The following is a 13,309-nucleotide window of genomic DNA, read 5'->3' as shown; positions in this document are numbered from 1 at the left end:
TGGGTCTCGTTCTGCAATCCTCATCTTGGAGCAGCGGATTTGCGACCGACGGAGGCCCGGCTCCCTCCTCGTCCCCAGCCGAGTTGGTCATTAGGCTGGCCCGAGTAACGCAGAAAAGGACTGGTCATTATACCACACCAGCTCGCGGAACTTCTTGGGTGTGAATGTGGGTGTGAACGTGATGGCTTTGCGATGGTCTTACGTTCACAATAACTGCGGCGCGTTGCCTTGTCCCCCTGAATCAGATCCTGCGTGTCAATCACTGGTGCCAACAGCCCCTCATGTCAGTCTCCGGTAGTCAATCACCAGTGCCAACCCCCCCCAGTGTCAATCACCGGTGCCAACAACCCCCCGCTTCTGTCAATCACCAGTGCCAACCCCCCAGTGTCAATCACCGGTGCCAACAGCCCCCCCAGTCAATCACAGGTGCCAACACTCCCCCCCCCCCCGTGTCAGTGATTAGTGCCAATGTCCCCCCCCCCCCCCCCCGGGTCAGTCACTGGTGCCAACAGCCCACTCCACATCAATCAGCGGTGGTACCAACAGCCTCTCCCCCGCCCGCGTCAGTCACCAATACCAAAGGCCTCCCACGTCAATCACAGGTGTCAACAGCCCCCTCATGTCAATTACCGGTGCCAACGGCCTCCCCCATGTCGGTCACCAGTGCCACTGCCCCCCCGTGTCAATCACCGGTGCCAACAGCCCCCTCTCGTGTCAATCACTGGTAGCAACAACTCCCCTCATGTCAATCACCAGTGCCAACAGCCGCCTCATGTCAGCGGCACAGGAGCCAGTAAACAGAGCTGAGAACAGGGGAGTTTGGGGACGTTGTGTGTGGTGTTCTGGTATTGTTGGGGTGCCCGTTGGGGGTTGTTTTAGTGGGGGGATTGTTTTTGCGTCTCTGACTGACAGGAACTAGGGGGAAAGGCTATGACAGACACAGAGGCGATTGTGGTAGTCACTCAAGGAGTGGAAGAGCCAACGAAGACGACTGGATGTGGAAGCGGCAGGATGTACATAATCCTGGAGGGGGTACCTGGAGGGGGTACCTGGAGGGGGTACCTTCGCTTTTGTGAAGCGCCACCTCATTGAGCTGATGGAAGAGAAGATTCGAGGGTGGGAGATGCTGGTGGAAACACGGGTTGAGTTTAGGAGCGGGTTTGAGCAGATGATGGAGCAAAGGCATGCGAAGGCAGAAGGGAAAAAACCCAGACCTGCCGAGGGAAGGAGGACCACCGAATTCCTCGATGAGGACAGTGGCCAGTGGAAGCCTGTGAGTGCGAGAACCCAGCAGAGGAAAAGACGGAGAAACAGAGCTCAGAACCAGGTTTGCGGAGCTGGAGAATGAAGAAGGGGCACAGCAGGTGTTGCTGAAGGTGACAGGGCAAGGAAGAAGAGGAGCAGCTAGTCCTATACATAGAGGGAATGAGCCAATGGAGATACCACCAAATTAGAGCCCCAGGAGGATCTAGGAATGGTTGCAGAGGATTGCAAAGGAGAATCATAGACGAGATGACTTGCAGCCGGAAAGAACAGGGGAGAGGCCGGAGAATCGCCCCGTCACCAGGAAAAGGCAGGTCTACGTGACTGGGGACTCCCTGCTGAAAAGAACGGACAGGCCTGGAAACCAGAGCTGATCCGGAGAACAGAAGGATGTGCTGTCTGCCGGGTGCTGAGACACGGGATGTGGACCTGAGGCTGAAGAGGATCCTAACGGGAGTGGGAAAGAATCCACTGATTGGCCTTGAGGTGGGTACAAATGACATAGCTGGATTCTCGCTGGAAAGTATCCAAGGAGACTAGGCCAGGCTGGGGAAGACGCTTAAGGAAATCGAGGCTCAGGTGATCTTCAGTGGGATTCTGCCTGTCCCTAGAGGAGGACGACAAAGGCCTGACAAGATTCTGACGATCAACAGATGGCTCAGGCCGTGGGGCTATGAGGAGGGCTTTGGGATGTACGGCCACTGGGAGGCATTCATGGGCAGAGGCCTGTTCTCTTGGGATGGACTTCACCTGAGCTGGGGGGGAAATGAACTTCTAGGATGGAGGCTGGCACAACCCACTAAGAGAGCTTTGAACTAGGGAGCTGGGGGAGATGGTTGGGAGATGCCCAGGTAATCTCCAGGCCTGATTTTAGCATTGAGAGGGAGGAAAGTGAAGTAAGAAAGGACCCAGCAGTGGGGAGCAGAATGGACATTAGGAGGAAGGGTGGTGTAGGTATCAATCTAATAGGCGATGTTGGCAGTAGAATGACTGGGCCAAATCAGGTAAGGAACGTGAGCGAAGCCAAACAGCAAAAGTTAAGATGTTTGTATATCAATGCGAGGAGCCTGGGTAACAAATGGAGCAACCAGGGCTACTGGTAGAGGAAGTGAAACCAGATATTATAGGGCTGAGAAACCTGGTGGAATATTAGTCACGACTGGTGTACAAGTATTGAAGGGTGTGTGCTGTGTACGAAAGGCAGCTATTGTAGTAGCATTATATAGCAATGATGAGGCAGACGGTAATGAAATTAGAAGTGATGGAATTGATAAGACAGAGTCTGTCTGGGTGAAAATCACACTGGGGAAGAAAACGACTGGCGTTTCCCCTGGGATAGTGCCTGGGGTGCGCTACAGACCACCAGGATCAGATCTGGACGTGGATAGAGACCTCTCTAAGGCTTTTAATGAAGTCAATACTGCTGGGAACTGGGTGATTATGGGAGACTTTAACTTCCCAGCTACAGACTGGAGGCCAAGTGCTAGTGGAAATAACAGGGCCCAGATTTTCCTGGATGTGGCAGCTGACGGATTCCTTCACCAAATAGTTACTGAACCAACAAGAGGGGATGCCATTTTCGATTTGGTATTGGTGAGTAGTGAGGACCTCATAGAAGAACTGGTTGTAGGGGACAGCCTTGGTTTGAGCGACCACGAGCTAATTCAGTTCAGACTAAACGGAAGGATAAACAAAAATCGATCAGCGACGAGAGTCTTTCGACTTCAAAAGGGCTAACTTGAAAAAATGAAGGGAATTAGTTGGAGAAGTGGACTGGACTGCAGAACTCATGGATCTAAATATGGAGGAGGTGTGGAATTACGTCAAGGGAAAGTTGCAGGAACTATCTGAAGCCTGCATCCCAAGGAAGGGGAAAAAATTCACAGGCAAGAGTCATAGACCAAGCTGGATGAGCAAGCGTCTCCGACAGGCGATGAAGAGAAAGCAGGAAGCCTACAAGACGTGGACGATGGGAGGGATCAGCAAGGAAAGTTTCTCTTGAAGGTCAGACCATGTAGAGATAAAGTGAGAAAGGCCAAAAGCCAAGCAGAGCTCGACCTTGCAAAGGGAATTGAAACCAATAGTAAAAGGCTCTATAGCCATGTAAACAGGAAGAAAACCAAGAAAGCAGAAGTGGGACGGCTAAGCGCTGAAGGTGGGGTGGAGGTTAAAGATAATCTAGGCATGGCCCAATATCTAAACAAAACCTTTGCCTCTGTTTTTAATGAGGCTAATGATGATCTTGGGGACAGTAGTGGGGTGGCTAATGGCGAGGTAAAAATGACCACATCTGAGATAAACGCCAAACTCGAACAGCTTAACGGGACTAAATCGGGAGGAGGCGGGGGGATAATCTCCATCCAAGAGTATTGAAGGAACTGGCACATGAAATTGCAAGCCTGTTAGCAAGGATTTTTAATGAATCTGTAAACTCAGGGGCTGTCCCGTATGACCGGAGAATTGCTAACAAAGTTCCTATTTTTAAGAAAGGGAAAAAAAAGTGATCCGGGTAACGACAGGCCTGTTAGCTTGACCCCAGTAGTAGGGAAAAAAAATGTTGAAAGAGAAAGTAAAGGACATGGAGGTTAGCGGCAATTGGGATAAAATACAACACGGCTTTACAAAAGGCAGATCATGCCAGACCCACCTGATCTCCTTTTCTGAGAAGATAACAGATTTTTTAGACAAAGGGAATGCAGTGGATCTAATTTACCTAGATTTCAGTGAGGCATTTGGTATGGTTCCACATGGGGAATTATTAGTGAAACTGGAAAAGCTGGGGATTAGTATGAAAATGGGAAGGTGGATAAAGAACTGGTTAAAGGGGAGACTACATCACGTCATACTGAAAGGTGAACTGTCAGGCTGGAGGGACGTTACTAGCGGAGTTGCTCAGGGATCGGTCTTGGGACCGATCTTATTTAACCTTTTTATTACTGACCTTGGCACAAAAAGTGGGCGTGTGCTAATAAGGTTTGTGGATGACACAAAGCTGGGAGGTATTGCTAATACAGAGAAGGATCGGGATATCATACAGGAAGATCTGGATGACCTTGTAAACTGTAGTAATAGAAATAGGATGAAATTTAATAGTGGAAAGTGCGAGGTCATGCACTTAAGGACTAATAACAAGAATTTCTGCTATACGCTGGGGTCGCATCCGTTGGACATGACAGAGGAGGAGAAGGAGCTGGTTGATCACAGGATGAGTATGAGCCACCAATGTGATGTGGCCGTGAAAAAAGCGAATGTGGTCCTAGGATGCATCAGACGAGGTATTTCCAGTGGAGATAGGGAGGTGTTAGCACCGCTATAGGTGTTGGAGAGATTTCATCTGGAATAGTGTGCGCAGTTCTGGTCCCCCGTGTTTAAGAAAGATGAATTCAAACTGGAACAGGTGCAGAGAAGGGCTCCTAGGATGATCTGAGGAATGGAAAACCTGCCTTCTGAGAGGAGACTCAAAGAGCTTGGCTTGTTTAGCCCAGCCAAAAGAAGGCCGAGGGGAGATATGATTGCTCTCTATAAATACATCAGAGGACTAAACACCAGGGAGGGGAGAGGAGTTATTTAAGTTCAGCGCCAATGTGGACACAAGAACTAATGGCCAGCAGGAAGTTTAGAGTTGAAATTAGATGCAGGTTTTTAACCATCAGAGGAGTGAGGTTCTGGAACGGCCTCCCAAGGGGAGCAGGGGGAGGGTAAAAAACCGAGCTGGCTTCAAAATAGAGCTTGATAAGTTTCTGGAGGGGATGGTCTGATGGGACAGCCTAATTTGGCACCTGATCTTTCACGACGGGTGGTAGATATGCCAATGGCCTGTGACGGGGACGTTAGATGGAGGGGCTTCTGAGTTACTACAGAGAATTTGTTCCGGGTGTTTGGGTGATGAGTCAATCACAGGTGTCAACAGTCACCTTGTGTCAATTACTGGTGCCAACAGCCGCCCCCATCTTAGTCACCGGTACCAACAGCTCCTTTGTGTCAATCATCGGTGCCAAGAGCCCCCGTGCGTCAATCATCGGTGCCAACAACCCCTTCGTGTCAGTCACCAATGGCAACAGTCCCCTTTTCTCAATCACTGGTGCCAACAGCCCCCCACCGCATCAGTGACTGGTGCCAACAGCCCCCCGTGTCAGTCAGTGGTACCAGCAGCCCGCCCTCCGCGTCAGTCACCAATACCAACAGCTCCTCCCCCACATCGGTCACCGGTGTCAACGGTCCTCCTCCGTCAATCACCGCAGCCAGGCGCCTCTCGCCATGCCAATCTTCGGTGCCTACAGCCCTCCCCGTGTCAATCACCTGTGCCAACGGCCCACCCCATGTCAATCACCAGTGCCAACAGCGCCTCCCTTTGTTAATCTCTGATGCCAACAGCTCTCCCCGCATCAGTCAGCGGTACCAACAGCCCACTTCACGTCAGTCACCAATAACTGTTCCATATTCCCCAGGCGAATGTGTAGGGCTGTAACACCCTGCCACGGCTCCTCGTCATCTGCCTGTCTGTCAGCGAAACACACTGAGCGGTGCATTTTCCGGGGGGCTTTTCCCCTTGCCCCCCTGCCCTTACAAAGCGGAGTATGGAAATGAGTATGTAAATGTATTTAAAACGATGCATGATGTAAGAAGTGTTATGATTATAGATCTCTAGCTAAACCACGGCTACAAATGAATAAAGGTTAATTACTCATCTTTACCCCCAATTAACGCAAATCCTGTATAATACGGGTGATGAAATATATTGATTGCTAATACGGAATGATGAATGCAGGGTGGTGAGTGATATTTACCCCCCGGTAATAATTAATCCCGGATAGAAAATATCTCCATCACGGCTACAGGCGACAAAATAGATTAACCACTAACTCTGATAATAAGTCATATAAATTAATGACTAAATAGACAATGAATTAAAATATGTTAACAACAAATTAAACAAATGAAAATATATTAACCTCGCAGAACAAGGACATTGCTACTTTTTAAATATTATTTTTAATTAATTAATTAATTTTAATTAATTTTAAATGAATATTGGCTCCTACAATAGATGTTTATTAAGCATTAATATTTCCGCTGTTTCATACGGGCTAATATACGAAGGATAGGTTAATCCATATTCACGCCTAATATTGCAAGTACTGAATATTGACGGATGACTCAATCGACACGAGATTGCTATACGTTCACACTGGAGACGACGGAAAAGAATCGCGAATAAAGGCTAAACAAAGAAGAAATCAATATGTACGAGCCACTGATATGGTGGATAGTAACCGGGAATAAATGTTCACAGTCACGTTACTGATAGCTGGAGCAATAAATCACAATCTTTTATAATAACAAGGCTCCGAATTAAGATCTGAACCGCTGTAGACCATGAAATTTCAGCGAGGCTGGGCCTACTTATAAAATTAAGCTACCAAATTAATAAGTTGCATATTGCAGGGTATGTGAAATGGGGCTGGAGTCCCTTTTGAAAAGGGGTGGTTGTTTCTCATTGCAACACACCCACGCTCTCTTTCCATGCTCAAAGTAGGTCTGGTATTTCGTTAAGATAACTGCTTATTAACGGCCTCTCTTGTCTGGCCCATCTTCCCTGGTGAACTTATCCTCTGGGAGTAACTCATCTATGCGGTAAACAGAAATGTGTTAAATGCAGGGCGTGCTAGACCTCCGTGGATCCAGCTCTCTCAAAATACCTTCCGATCAAAGCCCATGGCGGGAAGCCACCCCGATTTAATCACAACCACCCCAATCCCCCTTTGTCTGAACGCTGAAACTAAACAACAAATCTAGGCGGCTAGCACCTGGAATTCCTGTGTTTACTCGTGTAAATGACCACAATGCTTTGAAAACCATTGAATTTAAGAAGATAAAAGAGAAGCAATGGAAGGGGAAAAAGGCACGCCAGTTTCAAGAATGGAGAGTCACCCTGGCCAAGAAACTGATAAGACCTGCTGTCTTGCCCAGCTGAGACCACGGATCCAGGCTCTCCAGGGAAGCTGCTAAGAAACCGTCATCGTCGGTGAGGATAATTGCTTTTGCAGCTAAAATATCCTGGACTTTTGCTTGGGGGCTCATTTTATATGTTTATAAGTGTAGTAATTCAAGCCTTTCTGTCCTCATCGAATGAGCATTGGGTCAATTCCTCAGCACGCTCATAGCAGGTCCCAGGCCGCGAGTTAACACCAGGCAGAGTTTCCGAGGAGCAGTTCAAACAAAACTTTATTTAAAATACGAGACGGTCACGGTTTATAAAGTCTCTTGCGGTCGTGGATAAAGTGCAAAGGTACCAAAGCGGAAGATCCTAGCTATGGGTGCAACGGGTGCGGGGAGAGGGGGAGGCAGATATAATCTGCCAGGGGTGTGGGAATATCAGAGTTTCTACAAATGGGAGAAGACGCTTCCCTCTACCCTGCAGAGAGAGGTGTAAAAGGAGGACGTCTTGCCTCTGCAATGTTCACCACAGGAAGTTCCAGCACTACCAGGGCCAAGGCAGGATGTCCCGCCCCTATGCAATAGGCAAGACAGGAAGTCCTGTCTCTACACATTCCAAATGCGAGGAAGGGCCTCCCAAACAATGTGCAAAACAGGATGTCCCACCCCATACACAATGGACATGACAGGAAGGCCTGCCCCAGTAGGTTCCAGTTCCCCAGGAACTGCTTCCCTCAGACTGGTCGAGTCAGGAAGTCCCTTCCCCCCACAGTGAGTGAAAGAGGAAGTCCCACCCGATCCAAACAAGGGAGACAGGATATCCCCGGCCCAGCATGTTCCACAAGCCAGGAAATCCCTCCCTACATAACGGACAAAACAGGAAGTACATAGCTTGCATGGGGCAAGACAGAAAGTCCCACCCCTGGGCCCCTAAGTCGAGGCAGTGGCGCGGTTTGATGCGTCTGAGTCCCCTCAGACTGGAGTGAAGGATGGCTCCAGAGAGAGGAGGCAGACGGACGTCATGTCCACCTTGTGCATGTCCAGCAGCTTCGGGGCGAAGGCTTGCTCCATCTGTGGGGGGCAGGGAGAGCATCAGGGCATGGCCGCTCCCCAGCGTCCCATAATGCACCTCAGTTCCCCCGCGCCCTGCCACTATGCACCGCTGCCCCCCACAACCTCCCACAATGCACTGTGACCCCATGCAACCTCCCACAATGCACCACTGCCCCCCACAACCTACCCCAATACATCGCTGCCCTTCCACAATGCCTCCCTGCCCCCCCACAACCTCCCACAATGCACTGTGACCCCATGCAACCTCCCACAATGCCTTCCTGCCCCCCCACAACCTCCCACAATGCACTGTGACCCCATGCAACCTCCCACAATGCCCCACTGCCCCCCATAACCTCCCACAATGCCCCACTGCCCCCCACAACCTCCCACAATGCACCTTGGCTCCCCCACAATGCACCTTGGTTCCCCCGTACTCTCCCACAATGCATCGCTGCCATCCCAGGCCCTCCCCATCCCACAATGCACCACTTGCCCCCCAACCTGCTATCCCAGGATGCACCACTCCCACTCCATCCCACAATGCACTTTGCCAACCCCCCCGCCCACATCCCTGCCCTAGCCCGGACACCCCAGCTGCCCCCTAGCCTGGCCATGCTGCTGGTGTCCCCCAACCCCACGGACACCCCCCCCCAGCTCCCTTTGCCCCCCGGCTGCTCACCTGGATGGTGATGAGTTTGTCCCTGGGGCCGTCGTGCCACCCCAGCTCCTCGCCCAGGCAGAGGGTGACGTGGGGCTCAGGGCGGGCGCCCAGGCCGTGCCAGTACAGCTCCAGCGCTGTGGGGAGAGTGCCGTGGGGCAGGGTTAGTGCGGGCCCGGCTCCGGGGCTCGCTACGGGGCGAGGTGCATGGAAGGGGTGCCATGGCGGAGCTTTGGGGGCACCGAGGGGCCACGGCGGGGGAAGGCTTGGGGGGCACAATGGGGGAGATGCAGAGGCAGCAGGGGGTTTGTGGGGGGGTCACGGCAGAGGGGATTCAGGAGCGAAGCAGGACGGACGGACGGACGGACGGGGGGGGTCACGGGTTCAGGGCCGCCCCACACACCTTGCCGGAAGGCTGCCCCGCTGAAGACCTGCACCACCTCGTCCCTCTCCAGCTTGACGGGGGTCCCGGGCGGTGCCGTGGGGCCGGCGGGCTTGGGGGGCCCCCCGGTACCCCTCCAGTAGACCCGGCCCCGGCAACGCCGCCAGACGAAGATGCCCTGGGCGGAGCTGGCCACCATCACCCCCTTGGCCAGGGCCTCCAGAAGCTCCTGTGTGGCCTGCCGCTTGTGGGGGTCCCGCACCCCCTCGGCGGGGGGCAGCAGCACCCGGGCCATGAAGCTGGGGGCCGGGGGGGCGGGCGCAGGTGTGGGGGTCACCAGGAAGTCGCCGGGGGCAGCCGCTCCTGCCATGCCAGCTGCCCGCTGTACCACAGCGAGACGAGGACCGAGTAGTCTGGGGAGAGACAGAGATGGGGGTTAGGGGACCTGGGGGGCAGGGGGAAATGGGGGGTGGAGATACGGGGTTATGGGGTGGACGGGGCCGAGGAAGGGGGTCCCGGGAGATACGGGGCAAGGAGTATGGAGGTGGGACGGAGGAAGGGCTATGGGGTAGATGGGGCAGGAGATATGGGGCTGAGAAAGGGGTGAATAGGGGGTGTGGGGAGGAGGAAACGGGTGTTGGGAGATGTGGGGCAGATGGTTTACGGGGGGCAGGCAGGAGGAGGGAGTGTGGGGGATGGGGTGGCAGGATGTGGGGGGCTGTGTGGGGTGGGGGGGCTGGTCTCACCCTCCATGGGGGGCAGGGGCCCCCCGACTCCAGTGTGACGTTATTGATGATCTTGTTCAAATCTGGGGCTGGAGGGAGAAACAGGGTCTGAGCATCACGGGCGGACGCCGCCTCCCCCCCCCCCGTCCTGCCCCCCAACCCCCTCCGAGCCCTCGCCCTGCCCCCCGATGCCCCCTGACCCCCTGGGGTGACCCCGCCCCCGCAATCTCTTACATGGGACCCCGGCCTCCGAACTGCCCTCGCTGGTGTCGACCCCCGAATCGTCTGAGCTGGGGGGGCCGCCGGCCGCCGGCTGGGACTCTGACTTCACCTCCTGGGGGGGCAGAGAATGAGATGGGGGCCAGCCCCACAGAGACACCCCCCAGCCCCCCCGGAGACACCCTCCACCCATCTGGGAGCCCCTGGATCCACTGCCCCCCCAGACTCACCATGCTGATCATATCCAGGGTGATGGGGGCCTGGGGGGCCCCCCTGCTGTCCCCCACTTCATCCCCATCTGAGGAGGAGTCGGGGTGCTCCTTCTTCATCTGCCGGGAGCCCCGCAGGGGGGGCAGCTTAACTGGGGGGGCACAAGAGGCGGGTGTAAAGCAGGGAAAGGGGGGTGAGGGGTGGCCCGGATGCCGGGGTCCCCTGGAGGGTCAGTGATGCAGACGGGAGCCACCCGGATGCTGGGGTCCCCGGAGAGGGGGGGGTCAGTGATGGAGTGGGGGGGCAGACACCGGGGTCCCCGGGGGGGGGGTCAATGATTGCGTGGGGGGGGTCGGGGCTCACCGGGGCGCTGCTCGGCGGGGGGCACCAGGCGATACACCTTGTAGGGCTCGGCCCCCTCCATCCTCGAGCGCCCCGGCACCTCCTCGAACTCGGGGCTCTTGTTGAGGGCGCAGCGCAGGCGGGTCTTCCAGCCCGCCGGGTCCAGCCGCTCGCCCGGCCGGTACTTGCCCTTGAACTGCGCCCAGGCCTGCGGGGGGCGGGAGGTTAGCGTGTCCCCTCCTGTGTCCTTAGCGTGTCCCTCTCTCGTGTCCTTAGCGTGTCCCCTCCTGTGTCCTTAGCGTGTCCCCCTCCCGTGTCCTTAGCCTGGCCCCCGCTCATGGCCCTAGCATGTCCCTCTCCCATGTCCTTAGCGTGTCCCTTTCCCGGGTCCGTAGTATGGCCCCTGCTCATGGCCCTAGCATGCCCCCATCCCATGCCCTTAGCATGTCCCTATCCTGTGTCTCCACTCCCATGTCCTTAGCATACCCCCATCCCGAGCCCTTGGCATGTCCCCATCCTCTTAGCATGTCCCTCTCCCCTGTCCATAACATGCCCCCGTCCCGTGCCCTTAGCGTGTCTCCATCCCTGTGTCCATAGCACGTCCCCATCCCCTTAGCATGTCCCCGACAAAGTGTTTAGCATGTTTTAGTCTATGTGCCCTTAGCATGACCCCTTCCTGTCTCCTGAGTGTGTTCTACTCCCATCTTCTTGGCACGTACCCATCCCGTGTCCTTAGCATGTTCTACTCTCATGGGGCCTTAGCGGGCATACACTGCCACCTTAGAATATGGCTAGTGTGTGCTGAGTGTGTGCTTTGCATGTGGCTAGCATGTGCTTCAAGTGGGCTTGGTGTGTTAGCATGACCTTGGTTCATACTAACTGTGTCTTTAGCATGTGCTTAGCGTGTTGCTAGTGTCACCTTCGTGTGTGTCATGTTGCAAATACATCTTAGTGTTTGCTTAGCGTGTTGTTAGTACGTGTGTGTCGTATTGTGAGGACACCTTAGCATGTGCTTAGCATGTCACTAGTGTAGCCTTTGTGTGCATCATATTGCAAGTCCACCTTAGCATGTTCTTAGCGTGCTGCTAGTGTGTGTGTCATATTGCACGGACACCTTAGGGTGTGCTTAGCGTGCTGCTAGTGCATATGTTGTGTTGTGAGGACACCTTCGCATGTGCTTAGTGCGTCGCTAGTGTAACCTTTGTATGTGTTGTATTGCGAGGACACCTTAGCGTGTGCTTAGCGTGTCGCTAGTGCATGTGTCCTACTGCAAGGACACCTTAGCGTGTGCCCGGCGCGGGGGGGGGGGGGGCGCACCTTGAAGAAGGCGGCGTCCTCGTCGTGGCGGAAGTCCTGCTTCCCGGCGTGTTTCCAGGGGATGCGGAACATGGTCCGGGCGGGGGGGTCGTCCCAGACCAGCCCCGGGAAGCGCCCCCCCTCCACCTGCTCCACGGTCCATTGGCGCAGCTTCCGCGTCGAGCGGACCCGGCCCGACGCCATCTGGGGGGGAGGCGGGGTCAGTGCCCCCCAGTGCTGCTGCGGGGCCTCCCAGACGAGCCCCAGAGCCCCCCCCCCGACCAGCCCTGGTGCCCCCAGACCTGCCACGTAGCCACCCCGGAGCCCAACCCCCGACCCGCCGCGGGGCCCCCCCCGACCTGCCTTGGAGCCCCCTAACGAGCCTCTGAGCCCCCCAGACCTGCTCCAGACCCCCCAGAATCACCACGGGGCCCCCCAGTGCCCGCCCTGGACCCCCAGACCTGCCCCAGAGTCCCTCCTGACCTGCCACGGGGCCCCCGCCCCAGAGTCCACTCCCAGACCCGCCACGGGGCCCCCCAGTGCCCCCCCCAACGCCTGCCATGGAGCCCCCCCGCCATCCTGGGGGTCGGTGCCGGAGGCCCTGCCCCACCTGGTACCCATCAGGGGGTGGGCCGGGTGAATGGCTGCCCACCCCCAGCTGTCAGACCGGGCTGTGGTGCCCCCCCATGGTGAATTCCTCCACCCGCCCCCATCGCCCCCCAACTCTAGCCCCCTCATTTGCCCCCCACATTCCCCCCTGGGCAACCCCAAAACACCCCCCAATGCTCAAGGAACCCCCCAATTTGCTCCTACTCCAGCCCCTTCACCTCCAAAGCTCCCCCCCCATTGCATCCCCCCATTGCACCCCCGAGCAAGTGCCCCCCGCTGGGCGCCCGGGTCACCCCAACTTCACCCCATCCTGCCTTCAGCTCACCCTGAAAACCTCCCCGGTCACCCCAGTTCCCTCCCACTTCACCCCAGTTTCACGCCGATCCCCCCCGCCCCGGCTGGGAACTTTTTCCGGGGGGGGTCCCCTGCCCCGCGCTGCCCCCCCCGTGGGAACCTACCTGGCTAGGCCGGAGCGGCGCGTCTGTCCGTCGCAGCACAGGCCGGTCGGTCTTTCCGTCCCGCCCCGCTCACACCCTGTCTGTCCGTCCGTCGGTCTGTCCCTCCCCCCTCTTCCTCCCCCCCCCCCGCGTTTCTCCGCCGCTTCGCTCCTTT

General features: G+C 55.7%; 1 protein-coding gene across 1 annotated transcript; it reads right to left on the bottom strand.

Moving 5' to 3' along the window:
• Positions 1-7,470: 7,470 nt before the first annotated feature.
• Positions 7,471-13,265, bottom strand: IRF9 (interferon regulatory factor 9). Its single transcript, XM_067533080.1, is given in 10 exon segments — positions 7,471-8,271; positions 8,936-9,051; positions 9,318-9,647; positions 9,650-9,717; positions 10,050-10,110; positions 10,256-10,355; positions 10,471-10,601; positions 10,814-11,000; positions 12,110-12,292; positions 13,156-13,265. Coding segments are annotated over 9 exon segments (1,275 nt in total). The 5' UTR covers positions 13,156-13,265; the 3' UTR covers positions 7,471-8,172.
• Between the last annotated feature and the right edge of the window lie 44 nt (positions 13,266-13,309).

Source organism: Emydura macquarii, unplaced genomic scaffold, assembly GCF_026122565.2.
Source record: "Emydura macquarii macquarii isolate MOO-44397 ecotype Brisbane River unplaced genomic scaffold, CSIRO-AGI_Emac_v2 contig_3322, whole genome shotgun sequence".
NCBI classification, from domain to species: Eukaryota; Metazoa; Chordata; order Testudines; family Chelidae; genus Emydura; species Emydura macquarii.
Note: the sequence above shows the minus strand (reverse complement) of the source record. Positions and strands in the feature narration are given on the sequence as shown.